At 39.9% G+C, this 19,761-nt stretch overlaps 1 protein-coding gene across 1 annotated transcript in view; it reads left to right on the forward strand.

Annotated features, from left to right (window-relative positions):
* Positions 1–14,877, forward strand: part of cct5.S (chaperonin containing TCP1 subunit 5 S homeolog) — a 35,910-nt gene extending 21,033 nt beyond the window's left edge. Inside the window, exons 8-11 of the mRNA NM_001086984.1 lie at positions 7,391–7,576; positions 7,721–7,858; positions 10,807–10,987; positions 14,669–14,877. Of these exons, the coding sequence (NP_001080453.1) occupies positions 7,391–7,576; positions 7,721–7,858; positions 10,807–10,987; positions 14,669–14,796 (633 nt within the window). The 3' untranslated portion in view covers positions 14,797–14,877. The remainder of the gene's footprint in view (positions 1–7,390; positions 7,577–7,720; positions 7,859–10,806; positions 10,988–14,668) is intronic.
* The last annotated feature ends 4,884 nt before the right edge of the window (positions 14,878–19,761 follow it).

The raw sequence follows: 19,761 nt of genomic DNA on the forward strand, positions 1-19,761 counted from the left end.
GACTAAAGCACTTGGGAGGACTGAAAACATACCATTCAGAACCCCTGGGTCCTTCAACCCATACCTCAGGAATATCTAATATAAATTCTAAACCTTCAAGAGCACAAGGCTCTAGTCGATAACCTGGTCCAAAAGGTTGTGGGTTCATTTCCCACCTCTGCTAAAAACTCCAGAGCAGCTCTTGTCCACTCTGCTTAAGGGTTCCCCCTTTCCGAGAGGGTAAACTGACTTACTCCAGTCTCTTCATTGCCCCCAGGAGGGATGGTTCCTATTGCCCAGTGCTGGACCTAAGGATGCCCATAAGTGCCACTTCAAAAAGGGGAATCCATTCAGTCCCTAGAGGCGGGGGGTTTTTCTTGGTGGTAGTTGACAGCAGAGGTGCCAGCCTCCATATTCCAATCCACAACCACAAGTGTTTCCTACCCTTCTGCATTGCAGGGAAGCATTGGTAGTTCATGGCACTCCTCTTCAGATTGTCCTCTGCGCTTCGAGTATCACCAAGTCAAGACCGCGGTGTTGTCTAGGCTAAAGTAACACAGACTCTGCTTGGAAAACCTACCATTCATGGCAATGGAATGTCAGACCGAAGGTTACACAACATACAGATCATATCTTCTAGAAGAAGTCCAGGCACTTCGGATATCGCCTCAATTCACCTGTCCATGGTACTGCAGACCCTGATGGGCTGAATACTCTATACCAGAAATCTGCCCTCCCCCAACTCACAAAACGGAATACCTATGTCTAATCACGGTCTGCTCAGTGGGGGACCTCCCATTCATAGACCAATGTATCGACTCTCTCCATAGTCTAATCCCCACATTCGAGAAGGGGGTGCCCAGTACCCCTGCGTGCTGCAATGGGCATCATGGGAACAATGGTCTCATCGTTGCCACAGTTGTTATAGGCGCAACTGCACACAAGACCTCTTCAGCAGTTCATGGTCCATTCCAGAAACAGAACCCTCATGACCTGGAAAGAACATGCCAATATCTGTCCAACTCAGGGCATCTCTACTGCAGTGGATTCAGCCTCAGAGATAGCTGTCTGGGAAGGTCTTCCCAGTTCAACAATGGGTGGTCATGGCAATAGATGCAAGTTTCCACAGTGAGAGAGACGCCATTCGGCGTCAGGGTTAATGGAACAGGACAGAATAGTCTCTTCAGATCATTATCTTGAAACTCAACGCCTTCTTCCACTTAATAAAGCACTGGACAGACCTCCTAAAAAGTCAACCTGCTAGAATGCAATTTGAGATTGTGCTGGCGGTTGCATATGCAAATCATGGAGTGGGCTGAGAGGACCGTACCCACCAGCCCAACAGTATACATCCCAGAGAGAACATCAGGATAGTGAACTTCCTCAGCAATGGGATATGGATCGCTGCGTGGGGAGCCTCCGTACAGTGGTTGCACGATTGTAGAACAATGGGTAATACTCAGTGGTTCTAATGGTGACCAGGTATCTACCCAGCTTATTGCACAAGTCAGGGATCCTCTTGCGGTGGTGGTGGACACTCTTGTAGCTCCTTGGCTGTACAACCTTACCCACGTGTTTTCCCTGCTCATCCAGCTTCCAAGAGTCATCAAATGGATGAAGGAACGGACTAACACCGTCTGGGTGGCACAATTCTTGCCACAAATGCCACAGATGGCTGACCCACCTTCCACTTCCATTTCGAGTCGATCGGCTATCTCAAGGTCCAATCATCCACCAAAAATTCACCTCAGTTGACTTAACAACGTGGCCCTTGAAGCCCTTGTCCTGACTAACTCAGGTGTTTCCCAGTCTATCATGCCAGCTACGTCAAGAGCTCAAAAATGGATATCAGCAAGGATTTACCACCAGAGACGAAAAGTCGTTATCACTGGCGTGTACACATTGACAAGGATCTCTACAATTTTGTATCAGACAGCAGATCGCCATCCTCCAAACATCAGGACCTTCTTCAGGGTGCCATAAGAATGTCTCTGCGATACAAACAGCTAATGGGACCTTAACTAGTCCTGTAATAGCTCCTAGAGGACCCCTTGACCCCCCAGATTCCATCCCTTGGTGACCTTGACCATCCCTTGGTGACCCATCTGGCGGGTTTCCTCCTTCAGAAGGGTTTTGGAACTGGTGGCTCGTCTTCCAAGGCCAACACATCATCTTCATGCTGATAATGCGGTACTGCGACCAAACAGGAAACTCTTCCAAACTCTGGGAAAAGTGTGGCAGGGGACGTTCGTTAAGGTACGTCCGTTTGGCAAACTGGCTCTGGTGACTGACGCATCGGGAAGTGGGGGGGCAAAAGTGTGTTTCTACCTCAAGAAACCCAAGCCAAGAAAGCTCGCTATGACACGGGCTATAACAAGGCTAAGGAAAAATCGTTCAAAACTTCCAGACAGTACAAGCCTGGGAGGGAATACTCCAGGCAGTCTTCTTGGAGATCAGGTCGTCGGAGTTCTGGAATTTTTTCATCCACCCCAACTGCTTCCAGTCAACAATGAGGCGGGCAGGGCCTAGAACATGGTGGGTGGCAGATTAGCCAAGTTTGCTCATGTCTGGGCCATAACCATTCAAGATGCATGGGTACAAAAGGTAATAGAATCAGGGTTTGTCCTGGAATTCAAGTACCCAAAAAATATTTTTTTTCATAGTCTTTCTTCAAAGGGGAAGAGTCAAAGAGGAAGATTGTTCAAGAATACCATTTTGAGTCAGGGGCAATAGAAACAGTAAAGCCCCAAGAAAAGTACATAGGGTTTTATTAAAGACTTTTTCTAGTAAAGAAAGCATCAGGCGCATGGAGGCCGGTGTTAGACATTAGGAGACTGAACAAATTTCTGCAAGCAAGAAAATTCAAGATGGAATCTTTAGCGTCCATCATGCAGGCAGTCTCAGTGGGAGATTGGTCAACAAAAGATGCCTATTTTCATGTGCCGATTACACAAAGACACAGAAAATATCTGAGGTTTTCGGTAGACCACAAACGTGTAGTTCAGATGCCTACTGTTTGGCCTAGCCCAATCCCCAAGGGTGTTTACAAAAGTGTTGGTAACACTCATTGCGGAATTAAGGAAAGAGGGGTTAGCAGTCTACCATTATTTAGATGATATCCTGGTGGTAACAGATTCAAGACCAGAAGCCTAGGTTCATGCGGCCAGAGTAAGAGTTTTTGCTAGCCCATGGGTGGATATTAAACCAGGAGAAGAGCAATCTGGTTCCCACTCAAGCTCTACAGTATTTGGGAGCTCTCTTTCAAATAAGAATTTGGTCAGTCTGCCAGGAGAGAGACAGAAGAAGATGATCAATTTAATAAAAGATTTCAAGAGACGGAGGACAGTATCAGTACAACATCCAGGATCCATGTCGGCAACTATCCAAATAGTGTGGTGGGCAAGATGACATTTAAGGCCCTTACAGATTTTCCTTTTGAAAAAGGTCAAACAGCCTCATTTACACTTACAAGAAAGAATAAAAGTACAGTTGGAGGTCAAAAGAGCCCTATCCTGGTGGTGCAATCAAGAGAATCTGGCAAGAGGGATTCCTCTGGAAGAACCAGAGTGGGTGGTATCCCTACAAAACAGAAAATGTCTTATTTTTCTCAAGGTTCCACTGCAAGGATGCATGGGCAATAGATGGTTTAAGGCAGAATTGGTCAGAAGGCTTAATTTATGTTTTTCCTCCATTTCCCTTAATTTGGAGGGTATTAAAGAAGAGACAGAGCGGAAGCTGTTGCAGGGATCAGTGCAGATCCAGGAGAGCAATCATCTATTCTTGATGGCCTGGCGGTTGAGCAGGAGATACATTAGTGTAAATGTAAACCATCAAGTAAGTATGCACAAGGTAGATTTTGGGGTCTTTGATGCCCAATGTTTATCGAAGTACATGGCATGTAAACTGTTCAGAGGACCCCAGGCTTTCATATTTGTTTTTTTTTTTTTATCTTGGTACCTAAAAGTATGTGGGACATAAGATGCTGCAGGGTGGAAGTTTTGAGGTGATTTTTTTTTTTTTTTCTTCACCAGATTTAGGAAAGGTTTGCAGCTTTATGCTTTGGAGTAGAAATGCATATGCAACTTGAATTTGGGGGATTGTGTACTTTCTGAAAATGTTTTTCTGGGGTAAACGTACTTTTTTCGCTCCCCAAAATTTATGTAAATGTGTTGATTTTGCAATACCTGAAATGACAGACCATATGGGAGGTCTTCATTTTGGGGCCCCTATCATCATTATTTATTTATATAGCGCCAACAAGATACTATATGTCACGTTCTTAGGTAAACCTATACATATTGGACATAAAACTGTTCAGAGGACCCCAGGCTTTCATATTTGGGGTGATTTATCTTGCTATCTAATAGTATGTGGGGAAATAAGATGAAGCAGGGTGGAGGTTTTGAGGTGTTTTTTGGAAATCTCACCAGGTTATGGCTTAGTGCTTTGGAGTAGAAAGACATGCATACCCAATTTGGATTCAGGTGAATGTGTATATTCCAAAAATATATGGTTTTCTGGGGTGAATGTAATTTTTTTTTTTTTTTCTACCTTTGCACCCCCCAAAATCATGTACATGTGTTGATTTTGCAGTATCTGGAATTACAGAACTGCTAGCTCAAATGGGGTGTCTACATTTTGGAGCCCCTATATAGTTACCTAGTTAAATTGGGTTGAAAAAAGACCAAGTCCGTCAAGTTCAACCCCTCCAAATGAAAACCCAGCATCCATACACACACCCCCTCCATACTTTCGCATATATTATATATACCCGTACCTACAGTATACTAACTATAGTGTTTAGCATCACAATTGCCTTTGATATTATGTCTGTCCAAAAAATCATCCAAGCCATTCTTAAAGGCATTAACTGAATCAACCATCACAACATCACCCGGCAGTGCATTCCACAACCTCACTGTCCTGACTGTGAAGAACCACCTACGTTGTTTCAAATGAAATTTATTTTCTTCTAGTCTAAAGGGGTGGCCTCTGGTACGGTGATCCACTTGATGGGTAAAAAGGTCCCCTGCTTTTTGTCTATAATGTACTTGTAAAGTGTAATCATGTCCCCTCGCAAGCAGCTTTTTTCCAGAGAAAACAACCCCAACCTAGTCTCCCCTCATAATTTAAGTCTTCCGCCCCGCTAACAAGTTTAGTTGCATGTCTCTGCACTCTCTCCAGCTCATTTATATCCCTCTTAAGGACTGGAGTCCAAAACTGCACTGAAAACCCCAGATGAGGCCTCACCATAAAGAGGCATAATTATGTTTTCATCCGTTGAGTTAATGCCCTTTTTTATGCAAGACAGAACTTTATTTGCTTTAGTAGCCACAGAATGACACTGCCCAGAATTAGAAAACGTGTGATCTACAAAGACCCCTAGATCCTTCTCATTTAAGGAAACTCCCACACACTGCCATTTAGTGTATAACTTTTATATTACTTTTGCCAAAGTGCATAACCTTGCATTTATCCACGTTGAACCTCGTTTTCTAGTTTGCTGCCCAGTTTCCCAACTTAGACAAATCACTCTGCAAAGTGGCAGCATCCTGCCTGAAACCTATAGTTCTGCCCAATTTAATATCCTCTGCAAAAATAGAAACGGTACTTTCAATGCCCACCTCCAGGTCATTAATAAACAAGTTGAAAAGCAAGGGACCTAGTACAGAGCCCTGCGGTACTCCACTAACAACACTGGTCCAATTAGAAAATGTTCCATTTACCACCACTCTTTGTAGTCTATGTTTTAGCCAGTTCTCTATCCAGGTAAAAATACTATGTTCCAGGCCAACATTCCTTAATTTAACCAGTAACCTTGTGTGTGGCACTGTATCAAATGCTTTAGCAAAGTCTAAGTTAATCCCTTCCACTGCCATCCCAGAACAGAGTTCCCTGCTTGCCTTCTCATAAAAAGAAATTAAGTTAGTCTGGCAAGAACTATTACGCATAAAACCATGCTGGCACACACTCATTGTAGTCATGACAATGTCTTGCAAAGAGATCGGGCATCTAGGAGGGCTCTCTTGCATCCATACACACACCCCTCCCTACTTTTACACACACTATATATACCTATACTAACTATATAGTTTAGTATCACAATAGCCTTTGATATTCTGTCTGTCCAAAAAAACATCCAAGCCATTCTTAAAAGCATTAACTGAATCAGCCATCACAACCTCACTGTCCTGACTGTGAAGATCCCCCTATGTTGCTTCAAATGAAAGTTCTTTTCTTCTTTAGCACTTGCTATATGCATCAGACATTCTCCTCAGATCAACTATCTTATATATAACACGATTCAGGAAAAGGTCTTCTTATATGCAGACAACCTACTCATTTACCTTAAAGACCCAGCTGACTCACCACTTGCCTTACTACAACTAGTTAAGCAATTTGCAACTACCCTTTTACAAATATTTCCAATTGAGACATGCATTCCAAACCCAATTTGACTCCCTCTCTCTAACTATAGAGGAACTCCTCCATTCACCTACCCCTGCTAAACTAACAGCTAACATTTACCAAAACTTGCTGCTAAAAGGTCCCAAAAAAATTCAAGCAGCAGAGGAGAATGGTGGTCTGCTCATATCCCTGAACTTACCTCTGACGAGTGGGAAGAAGCAATGGACAACATATATAAATTCCTTGTCTCAATCAGAGATATATTTATTCAATATAAAACTTTCCATCACTTGTATGCCACACCTATAAAACTGCATCAGATGAGAAGATATGCATCTTTCATATGATTTGGTCCTGCCCACAATCCTACCGATTCTGGACCAAAGTGATAGATTACCTGGCAAATAACTTGGCCTTTCCCAAAGTGGTCCCACCAGCAGCATGCTTACTGTGATTCTTAGGTGACATTATCCCGCTAAAACACTATAGACTGCTATTTAGACACTTACTTTTCTATGTGAAAAAAAAACAGTAGCCATGCATTGGATGGGAACTACTCCTCCAACGCTGAAAGCCTGGAAACAAATAATCAACAATGTTATTCCGGTGTACTAATTAACCTTGATGACCTTGATCATGAAGAGCTAGGTGAGAGAAGGGAAAGACCAGATTAAATACTGAATTATTTAACATAGGGCACAGCTACTCCCAATGTCAGTTTAACATTCAAACTGTTTTATGTATATGTGTGTAACGTTTTTCATTTAAAAGAAATTAGCTTTTTAAAGGCCAAGTATTTAGTTGGCTGAAGTTTCATTGGTACTGAGAGAAATAGCTTGCTGATGTCTTTTTATTTCTGTATTGTATGAGGTGCACTTTTTTCTTTAGTCTGATAAAGATGGGCACTACTTTGCAAAATATTACTGGTAATGTTTTTTTTACATGCAGAACATTGTGTTTTAGTAAAATATAATAATTTGTCTTCTCCCATGTTATCTTGTAGTTAATTGCTATTGCAACGGGAGGCCGTATTGTCCCACGATTTTGTGAGTTAACTCCAGAGAAACTTGGCTATGCTGGCATTGTAAAAGAAATTTCTTTTGGCACAACTAAGGATCGAATGCTTGTTATTGAGCAATGTAAGAACTCCAGAGCTGTAACTATTTTCATCAGAGGAGGAAATAAGATGGTAAATTGTTTCTCCCCCCAATTATTTTACCTTTATCCAGAAGTTAAAGAATTTGTTTTATCTGAGGAGTCTTAACCTGTTTCTTAAAAATGACTGTTTAAAGTAACAAATGTACTTTAATTTTTTCTTCTTTTTTTTTTTAAGATAATTGAAGAAGCAAAGCGTTCACTCCATGATGCTTTGTGTGTCATTCGTAACCTAGTAAGGGACAATCGCATTGTATATGGAGGAGGGGCTGCAGAGATCTCCTGTGCTTTAGCAGTTAGCCAGGCTGCAGATAAGGTAAATACATAGGTTTTAATGAACTGGAAATGAGTAAACAACTTAGATTAAGAAAAGACATACGTCCATAAAATTCAACTTTTACATATATTTACAGTATAACCTGCCTAACTGATCCAGAGTAAGGCAAAAAAACAAAAACAATTTGAAGCCTCTCCAAATTGCCTCAGAAGGGGAAAAAATCATTCAAGATGGCATCCAATTCCTTTTTAAAACTATTTCAGGGAGAGAATTCCTCATCTTCGCAGCTCACTGTAAAAAAAAAAAAAAACCCTTCTGAATATTCCAGGCGCCCTAGGCAACCTGGTTGGCTGACTCCGCCCCCCCCCTTGCGTGCCCACCATAAAATCAGGAGGGGCAACAGAAAGGGCCAGAGGGGTGAGTGACAAGGATAGGCGAGAGCTGCAGATGGGAACAGATCCAAACTAGGGGTAGGCAGAAGAATCTTGAACAGGCATCTGCCAGTGCCCCCACATCGTTGCGCCCTAGGCAGGTGCCTCTTCAGCCTACCCCTAGTTTTGGCCCTGAAATATTATTATTCTCTAATCGGAATGCGTGGCCTTGTGTCAGCTGGATAGACCTACTGGTAAATAAAGAGAGATTATTATATGATCCCCTTATATATTTATACATGTTATATCACCAATTAAAGAGATACCGACACCAGAAAATATTAATTTTGCCGTATAAGTATTTGTCAGATGCTTTTACATTACCTTTCTTACCCTATGTTCCTTTATGAGGGGGGCTGCCATTTTTGTGCAGCAGGATTCTGTTCGCATTAGAAACTCTGTCAGGTTGAGAAGGAACAGTCAGGTTGGCAAAACAGTTGGGTTAAGGAACGTCAAGTAACAATTGCTTAAATAAGCAGTACTATCCGTGAAAATCTATCAACATGACCTATAGGTAACTTTTTTTTTAATGTAGATTAATATTTTGAAAATAAAATTGTCAGTATCTCTTTAAGAGCCTCTTCTCCAGTGTGAACAACCCCAACTTGGTGAGATTTTCCATACTTTTTACCAGCTTAGTTGCCCTTCTGGACCCTCTCTAATTCAATAATGTCCCATTTGAGAGCTGGAGTTCAAAACTTTACGGCAAATTATAGATGGAGCCTTACCAGGGCTCTGTACAGTGGAAGAATCCCCTTCCTCCAAAAATCTATGCCCCTTTTCATACATATATGCCGTTGCAGATTCTGAATGGCATGGCTTGCTACAGCCAAGTTTATTATCTACAACAGTGCTGTCCAAGTTCTGTGGTACCGAGGGCCAAAATTTTACTGGCCTATGTGGAGAAGGGCCGATAATGGAAGTCAGTGTTGGCCACTCCCCCTTTTAAACCACACCCACTGTAAACCATACCCACTGTAAACCACACCCATATTACCACAAGAACTTTTAAGATCGTATCCACATTAACGGTGGTAGCACATCAGAAAACCAAATGGTTGGTGCTCACTGCAGGGAAATCCCTCATCACTCATATGTGAAAAATTGAAGTCATGTTAAAAACATACCCTTAAATCCATATGCCTCATCCTCCCCTGTGGATAATACAGGAATCCCCCAACACATGATTAAACACCTTAGGGGCCATTAACAACAATTTCCAAATGCTAACAAACCCGTAATAGGCTTACATCCCACAGGTAGGGTAGGGCAAGCAGAGAATGGCACACACAGGGAGGCCGGGCCAGGGTATTTTTGCAACCTAGGCAAAGGCTTCAATCAGTGCCCCTCCCACCCAGTCTTGCATTACCATTTCCCACTTTACCAGTCATATAGCCCCCTGTACCTGTGCCACTACATATCATATTGCCTCCATTTGTACCTATACCAATGGCAGTCAATCCCTCAGATTGGCCCCAATTTGTACCTGTGCCAGCATAAGACAAAACATCCATCATATTTTTACCCCTAATCTGTACCTATGCTAGCGGCAACCAAAAGAATCCATCATATTGCCCCAATTTGTATCTGTTCCAGCAGTAGCCAAATCACATTGCCCTCAAACATCTGTGTACCTGTGCCAGCAGCCACCATATTGTCCCATGTACCTGAGCCAGCAGCAGCCAATCCCTTATATTGCCCCCAATCTGTACCTGTACCAGCATCAGCCAAAAAATCCACACTATTGCCTCCTTATATGTACTTGTGCCAGCAGCAGCCAAATATCCATCATAGCATCTGTTTACCTGTGCAAGTAGCAGCCAAGATATTGCCCACAAATATGTACCTGTGACAGCAGCTGCCAAAAGGGAGCTGGGGAGTGATTCTGTCTGGATCAGGGGGTTTATAAAGTTGAAAAACTATTAAAGGCCAAGCAAATCAGGGTTGAAAAAAGAAAGAAAGGAAATTCCCCATAAAAGTGTGCCCCACCCATGATTGCGCCCTAGGTGGGCGCCTACTCTGCCTGTTCACATCCAAGTCGTTGCAGCGCACTCCAAAGTCAAAAGGATCGCTCAGATAGGTTGTTGGTTAAAAATTCATCCTTTATTGGTTACATCAGTTTAAAAGAAGAAATGCTAACACATGGTCTTAAGAAGTTGTTGGACTCCATTCAACACGTGCAGCAGTTCTCAGAAACAGTGGTTATACAACTAAATATAAGTTCAGTGATTCAAAGGAAAGCAAAGTCTTGAAACATTTTTCAGTTTACAAACTCAGATTCATAGTATAAAGAATTAGACATTAAGAGACAAATTTGATAAATTTTTCTTCGTTTTGATTTGGAATAGAATGTGTAGTGTTCCCATTGGATTTGTGTGTATGGAAATAAAAGCTATTACAAGGATTTTGAGCTTTATTCACTTTTTAAATAAACTATTCTGAACACAATTGTATATGGATATCGTTTTATATGTAATCAATCACTCTCTTAAAAGAGAGATGTATAACTGTAGTGATATTTTCTTTCAATAACTTTTCCCTATCTTTTATTCAAAGTGTCCATCTCTGGAACAATATGCCATGAGAGCCTTTGCTGATGCACTGGAAGTTATTCCTATGTCGCTTGCTGAAAACAGTGGTATGAATCCTATTCAGACAATGACTGAAGTACGCTCTAGACAGGTGAAGGAAAGCAACCCAGCACTTGGCATTGATTGCCTGCATAAGGGCACAAATGGTAAGATCTTGGCACAGGCAACGTTGTTCATTAAAGGAGACCTATACCATCTGAACAGTACATAACATTACAGAAGATTATCCAATTGGCAAATGTTCTTTGCAGTGTTACTTAGAGCAGATGTCAATACAGGCTGCATGTATTTCAAACATTTTACAGTCACATCTGCTGTACTTATTTTTCCTTACATACTGATGGGCATTGTATTCCTGCATGTGCTGTATTTTTACTATTTTTGATGCATCAAGCATTTAAAAAAAAATGCATAACTCCCAACGTTGTAAAATTTAAATGACTGCACTTCTTTTCTTTTATTTTTCCATGCCCATTTCATGGTAACACTGCTTAAATACCATGCCCAATTTAAAAACATGCCTTTTTCCATGGTTGGAATGGAAATGTGAAAGATCACCAAAGAATAGCTCAAAATGTGTTTACCATGCATACCCAGTGTAACATACTGGGACAGCGCAGCCAATTATAAAAAATCCTTCCTGACAAATGGCAATCTGACTAGTCCCTGGATCAACTTGTACTATGAGCTATTTTCCATAACCCTGTATTCCCTCACTTGCTAAAAACCCCTTCTTAAAGCTATCTAATGTATCAGCCAGTACAACTGATCCAGGTAAAGAATTCCACATATACAGCTCTCACTGTAAAAAAAAACCCCTTCCGAATATTTAGGTGGAACCTCTTTTCTTGTAATCCGAATGGGTGACTTTGTGTCAGCTGGAAAGACAATACTGGTAAATAATGTGGTGATACCAGTTTGCACACCCTGGCTCTCCGTATCGTGAAAGCCCGGTACTCGATGCTTAACGAAGGGGTTTACCCCAAAACGTTGCACTTTGCAAATAAACGCAGCAAGGGCTTGTACCTGCTTGATTTTTGACCCATGTGCCGGTTGTATCTATTATACCTACTGGTAAATAAAGCATTAGACAGATTATTATATGATCCCCTATCAAACGCTTTGGCAAAATCCAAATGGATCACATCTACTGCCCCCCCCACACTGTCCAGCATCTTACTTACTTCATCATAAAAGCATTAAAATTTATCTGACATGACCTATCCTTCATAAAGCCATGCTGATTGCTGCTCATAATGCCATTCACTAGAGCAAAATTTTGAATGTGATCCCTTAACAAGCCTTCAAATAATTTGCCCACCACAGATGTCATTTACTGGCCTATAATTGCTAGACTGAGCTCGTAATCCCTTTTTAAATATTGGAATGACATCATCTTTTCTCCAATCCATAGGTACCATACCAGATGAAATTGAATCTGAGAAAATCAGAAATAGGGTAAATAGGCATAGGCAAACACAAGGAGGTCAGCTATAAAATAAGCTTCTCCTGTTGCTTTAAATCAACAGAAGGCGAATAATTCAAAAACTATAAAAAAAAACAAAAAATGAAGGCCCATTGGAAAGTTGCTTAGAAATAGCCATTCTATAACATACTAAAAGTTAAAAGTGAACCACCCCTTTAATGTGTCAGTTTTACTAATGAAGATGAAATTCACCTTTGCTTTGTTTTTCTGAAGTTGTTTCAAGATTTACATTATTGTTGGTGGGGAATAGTGAGATCTGGCATAGTGCCGAGAGACTGGCTAATTGCTGATGTGGTGCCTCTATTCAAAAAAGGATCCCGTTCTCAGCCTCAAAACTATAGGCCAGTTAGTCTGACGTCAGTGGTAGGAAAGCTTTTCGAAGGGTTAATAAAGGATAAGATACTGGACTTCATAGCAAATCATAATACTATGAGTTTGTGCCAGCATGGTTTTATGCGTAATAGATCTTGCCAGACTAACTTAATTTCTTTTTATGAGAAGGTAAGTAGAGATCTCGATTTTGGGATGGCAGTGGATGTGATTTACTTAGACTTTGCTAAAGCATTTGATACAGTGCCACACAAAAGGTTACTGGTTAAATTAAGGAATGTTGGCCTGAAACATAGTATTTGTACCTGGATAGAGAACTGTCTAAAAGATAGACTACAAAGAGTGGTGGTAAATGGAACATTTTCTAATTGGACCAGTGTTGTTAGTGGAACATTTTCTAATTGGACCAGTGTTGTTAGTGGAGTACCGCAGGGCTCTGTACTAGGTCCCTTGCTTTTCAACTTGTTTATTAATGACCTGGAGGTGGGCATTGAAAGTACTGTTTCTATTTTTGCAGATGATACTAAATTGTACAGAACTATAGGTTCCATGCAGGATGCTGCCACTTTGCAGAGTGATTTGTCTAAATTGGAAAACTGGGTAGCAAACTGGAAAATGAGGTTCAATGTTTATAAATGCAAGGTTATGCACTTTGGCAAAAATAATATAAATGCAAGTTATACACTAAATGTCAGTGTGTTGGGAGTTTCCTTAAATGAGAAGGATCTAGGGGTTTTTGTAGATAACACCTTGTCTAATTTTGGGCAGTGTCATTCTGTGGCTACTAAAGCAAATAAAGTTCTGTTTTGCATAAAAAAGGACATTAACTCAAGGGATGAAAACATAATTATGCCTCTTTATAGGTCCCTGGTAAGGCTCATCTGGAGTATGCAGTGCAGTTTTGGACTCCAGTCCTTAAGAGGGGTATAAATGAGCTGGAGAGAGTGCAGAGACGTGCAACTAAATTGGTTAGAGGGATGGAAGACTTAAATTATGAGGGTAGACTGTCAAGGTTGGGGTTGTTTTCTCTGGGGAAAAAAGGCGCTTGCGAGAGGACATGATTACACTTTACAAGTACATTAGAGGACATTATAGACAAATAGCAGGGGACCTTTTTACCCATAAAGTGGATCGCCATACCAGAGGCCACCTCTTTAGACTAGAAGAAAAGAACTTTCATTTGAAGCAAAGTAGGGGGTTCTTCACAGTCAGGACAGTGAGGTTGTGGAATGCACTGCCGGGTGATGTTGTGATGGCTGATTCAGTTAATGTTTTTAAGAATGGCTTGGATGATTTTTTGGACAAACATAATATCAAAGGCTATTGTGATACTAAGCTCTATAGTAAGTATAGGTATGGGTATATAGAATTTAATTAAAAGTAGGGAGGGGCATGTGTATGGATGCTGGGTTTTCATTTGGAGGGGTTGAACTTGATGGACTTTGTCTTTTTTCAAACCAATTTAACTATGTAACTAACGATGAAGCATTTGGAGAAGATTAGTCAATTTCCCCACAGACAATAATGTAAATTTTGAAACAACTTCAGAAAAACAAAGCAAAGGTGAATTTCATCTTCATTAGTAAAACTATGACTAATTAAAGGGGTGGTTCACCTTTAACTTAAGATGCAAGTCTCAGTTCCCCATGAGGCTTGATTATCTTAGTTAAAGTTCTAAGTGCAGGTGCTTATTAAGAATTATCATTCTTGGCACTCTGCCAAAAGATTCCTGTTCTCATTAAGTTCGCAAAACTTGGTAACTTTTTTTCTGGCAGTTCAGTACAGAGATGTACAGATATTGGGCTGAAAGGGCTTAGTGGTCAAAATAGAGACTATCCTGTAACAAACGGGATAGCTGAGGGGTATAGCTCATGCTTAATATTTATTCATTTAAAAACCAAACCAGAGAATGTATACAGCCACTACAATTAAGTGACAAATGTTCAGCTACAATTTCCTTGATTTGTATAATTTTTATTTAGACTACATTATTTTGTGTGTGTTTTTGCAGATATGAAGCAACAGCATGTCATAGAAACATTAATTGGCAAGAAACAGCAGATTTCGTTGGCTACACAAGTTGTTAAAATGATCTTGAAAATAGATGACATCCGTCGGCCTGGCGAAACGGAAGAGTAAACATGATATTGTGTCAAACAGTAGAACACTTATTTCCGCTCAGTAATGCTATTTATTGTTTAATAAATTTAGCATTTCTCATACTGTGCACTGTCTTTTACATAGACCATAAAATTCCTCTCTGTAAACTTTCACATGTGACTTTTTAAATTCATGTACAATATGGGAAAATCTTACACTTGGCATAATTTTTGTTTTATACAAAAGAAGGAATACTTTGGACAAGGAAAGTTAAACTAAAGAAGTAGGCTAGAAATGTTGTACATTATGTTTTGGGCTGCTGTGCCAGCCCCAGACAACGAAAGCCCTTTAGCAGGGAACATCTGTGCCTCCAAAGATGCCCCAGTAGCTCCCCATCTTTTCTGCTGATTCACTGCACATGTTCTGTGCTGCTGTCAGTTACTGAGCTTAGGGACAGACTCAAAATATACAGTACACATAGAATATAAATTTCACAGTATAAGGCTGATTAGTAATTAATATGGATAATTACTACATGGCAATACAGAAACCAGTGCAATAACTACATGGCAATACAGAAACCAGTGCAATTGGCATCAGAATAATTTAATAATTAGCCCTGTAGCATTAGCTTTTATGACAGGCCAACCTAATTGTATGCTTGATAATTTACAACAACCCCTAAGCTTAGCTTCTCAACAGCTGCTCACAGCTCACTGAGCATGTAAGTGTTAGAGACAATTTCCAAGATGGCGACCCCCCTGTGACAAGTTTGAAGTCCTGGATCATTGCTGCTGAAACTTTAGACTGGTACAATAAGTTCAGTATATAAAACATTGCATTTTTAGCCCTAATCGTTTTTAGGGTTTAGTTCTCCTTTAAATGGATAGTTCACTTTTTTTTCAGTTCAGTTGTTTTCAGATGCTTTTCCAGAAATACTTATTTCAATTACTTTCTGTCTGATTTACTAATATTGAAGTTTCAAGATTAATTTGTCACCTTGTGTTGGAGTCCTGCATCGGGTCAGGTACCTGAGGAATACTCAAAGTGGTCGGGTTTCGGGCACAAAGTCCAGATTCCTTGGCTGTGCAGGCAGTCTGCAGGTAGCCCGGCTGGGTACCCAACAAGGTGCGGGGCTTGATACCAATCCACCCACCCTTGTGGTTCTTCCAGTTTTAAATTTTATTTTGGGAAGAGTCTGCACCGGAGTGATGTCTCTTCTGGGCAAACGTGATGTCACTTAAAGGACCAGTAACATCAAAAAAGTTTTTAAAAAGTTTGTTTGAATACAACGGAAAAAAAAACACCAAGACAAATTAAATTTATAAAATAGCAAAGCCTTTATTAAGAAATAACTTACAGAAACTCCGCTTCCCCTCCTCTTCAGAAAGGGCGACCATCCATCCTGTGGCGCTCTATTTCTCCTTCCTTGGCTATTAACTGACAGCGTGTCCTCTGCCTCCTTCTCCAGCTCTCTGTGCCGATACCTCATCCTGCACTGCCAGGAAGAGGTTTAACCCGACCCACACATCACTACCGCACAGGACTCTGGGGGTCACTGACTTAGTTCTAAATTGATACATTAATACATTTCTTATATTTAGCCCTGCTGTTCAGAATCCTTGAGTTTAATTAAAGGCAGCTGTTACAATTGATACAATATAGCAAATAGTAGCAGTTTAGAATGTACCTGGATTACTGAGCTGTCTAGATAGCAATTGAAAAAATTCTTTATTCTTGGTCATCAATTAGAAAACAACTGAATTTGAAAGAAAGTGTTTGGAAGGTAAGCAACCCATTTAACCCTTTCACTGCCAGACAATTTGGATGATTTATTTGCTACTTTTATTTCCATACGGTCTTTCACCTTTCCTAGTGGGATCTTTTTGTTAACCTATGAAAATGAAACATCGTTTTTTGTTTTTCAGGGCAACCTAACCTTTCAAACTATACTAGAATTTTGCTGTAATTCTACTTCTACTAAGATATATCAGAAACATAATGTATTTTATGTATGTTAAACTGATTGGACAATTTCCATGTCTCCTAATGTGTCAATCCCAAATATAAATATATATATATATATATATATATATATATATATCTCTTTATGAAGATTCTGACTTGTATGGGTCAAACACTCCCATCAGCACACTACCAAATTTACAATACACCGCTCCACACAGGGTGCCAGGGCCCCCCTTACAAGTAAAAAAAAAAAAATTGGGGCCCCAAAGAATATTTTTTTCAAAAACATTGGCACCAGGGACCCCCATACAAGTTAAAAAAAAAATTGGGGCCCCAAATTTTTTTTCTTAAAAAAAAACATTGGAGCCAAGCCCCCCATACAAGTTAAAAAAACTGGGGCCCCAAAAAATATTAAAAAAAAAACAAAACACTGGTGCCAGGGCCTATAGAATATTAACACATTGGTGGCCAGGGGTTTAAAAGAAAACCACAAATTGGAATTCAGTAGAATTGAACTCATGGCTTCAGGACTTCAACTTCACCTCCTTTCTTGACTTTGGGTCTTTTCGCCACTTTAGGACTGCAGTTTTGGCTGTTTTCATGACTTCGGGTCTTTTTGCCGCATTTCGGCTGTTCGGGACTTCAAAAATGGCCACATGGCAAGAGACTGGTTAATGGTCTAGCCATGGTGTGTTGAGACTCCTGGAGCACTGAGGCAAGTTGGAGATTCTATGGGATATCCAAATAGGACATTTATGAGTATATATAATTTATAGAGATGGTAATAGTGGGTATATTGTTTCTCTCCTGGAAGTAGCTTCATTAGAGCATCTATCAATCCTATGTGAACTGAGATTCAACGGCTCGTGAGTCAGGGTGAAAGAGCATGTAAATGAAAGGATTGTCTGTCCCAGTATCCATCAAATTCGAGGCCCAACAAAGAAGAGGATAAACACGATCAAATTCATGATATCTAAACAGTGGCTAAAGAATTGTTTTTGTCTGATGTTAGGAGCATAGTAAAATACAATAGTAAATGTAATTTCATCAATAGACACTGTATCTATATATTGAGCAAGTATACTGTAGTTTAGCCTTGTTTTAAAACATATCTCCACTCCCTCTCATTTGCATACATCATAGAGTACTTCTTATTTAAATATTTAGGAGAGGAGGACTATATGAGCAGTGTGTCTCCTGCAAACACACTGGCACATTTACTATTGGTCGAATATCGAGGGTTAATTAACCCTCGATATTCGACCCTCGATGTAAAATCCTTCGACATCAAAGGATTTACCACAAATGCTTTGAACGAACGATTAAATCCTTCGAATCGAACGATTAAATACTTCGAATTGAACGATTCCAAGGATCCATCGATCTAAGGATTTCCTTTGATCAAAAAAAGCTTAGAAACCTTATGGGGAAGGTCCCCATAGACTAACATTGATGCTCGGTAGGCTTAAAGTGGCGAAGTAGGTAGTCAAAGTTTTTTTTAAAAAGCGATTTTTACTTCGAATCGTTTGATTCGTATGTCAAAATAGCCTATTCGATGGTCGAAGTACCCAAAAAAAACTTTGAAATTCAAAGTTTTTTTCATTCTAATCCTTCACTCGAGCTTAGTAAATGTGCCCCACAATGTCACGTTTGTACTCTCTGAGATCTGTACTAGCTGGAGCCGCGTCGTCTCGTCTCACTGTGTATTTGTATACTGCTGCAATGACAAAGTTTACTTTGACAGAAATATAATAGGTAAGAGTTTTTCTATACTCTTCTAATCTGTACATAATCTATAAACACTTTATAGGAGAACTAAAGCCTTTTAAAACACTGTGCATTAGGATTTAAAGGCACATTTAGATTTTATGGGGAATATTTATTAAACCTCAATTTATTCTGGTTGAGTTTTTAAGGGGAAAAAAATAAATAATTAAGAGGGGGGGGATTTGAACTCTTCAAGATTTATTATGCGCCAAAGCTGCTAAAAATCATAATTCAAAATTACTCCAGCTAAAACCTGTCAAAGTCATGTAAAAGTCAATGGCAGATGTGCAATTTGAAGATGTTTTTTGCCTTCATGATTTTTGAGAGTTTTGGGATCTTTGACATCAGTTTTCATCTGTAAAATGTGTGGTTTTCAGTTCAAGTTTAGACTTATCGCACGATTTTGTAGCAGCTTTTCCCACACGTACTTCGATTTTTTTTTTTTTATAATTTTATTGAAGCCTCATCACAGGTAAACGTTCATTTGTACAATAATGTCATTGTTGCAAATTGAATCACCAATAATCAATAAATGTTTTGATCAATGTCGGTTTGCTTCTTGCATTCTTAAATAGTATAAACACATTGTACATTTGTAATACTGATTGAACACGTAAGTTTTGAGAAATTTTCAGGTTGGGTAGTGGTGGTCACTCTTACAAATTCACCACTACTTCTGACAAAGCAATTGTGAGAGGCCTATTTCCTTTTCTAATCTGGACAAATATCAACAGAACATACATAAAATAAAACACTTAAATCAACTAAGCCCATTGCTCGCCCTTGCTAGAGGGGTTTTAACGGTTCTTCCTCTACATAAATTTCAGTGAGTCCTGGGAGGCAGCCAATATACCCATCATTTTTAGGTCATTGTTGTCAGAATTAGAGGGTTGGTACCTCAGACTTTCTAGATCGTACCACGTGGTTCTATAGAATGTAGAGACTTCAAGGTTTTGGGGTTTTTTTGTATTTCAAGAAAACTTTATTCATAGAAAACAAGTTTACAATAGACATGCGGTTAGGTGTCATTCCCAATTGTCTTACATAGTTATGAGACACATTTCCCACTAACTCTATAGGGCCTGTATCCCTATAGGACCCTACATACCCTACACTTAGGAAACACATGAGAATAGCCCTGGATATAACCCCTGCCTTAAGTATGAATTCAGTTCTTTTTGTCGTTAAAGTTTTGAGGTTGTCTAGTGTAGGATTGTCAATATGTTGAGCTTCTAACTGGTGAATTTGAATAAGTATAGTATCTAGTAT

This window comes from Xenopus laevis, chromosome 6S (assembly GCF_017654675.1).
Source record: "Xenopus laevis strain J_2021 chromosome 6S, Xenopus_laevis_v10.1, whole genome shotgun sequence".
Classification (NCBI taxonomy): domain Eukaryota; kingdom Metazoa; phylum Chordata; class Amphibia; order Anura; family Pipidae; genus Xenopus; species Xenopus laevis.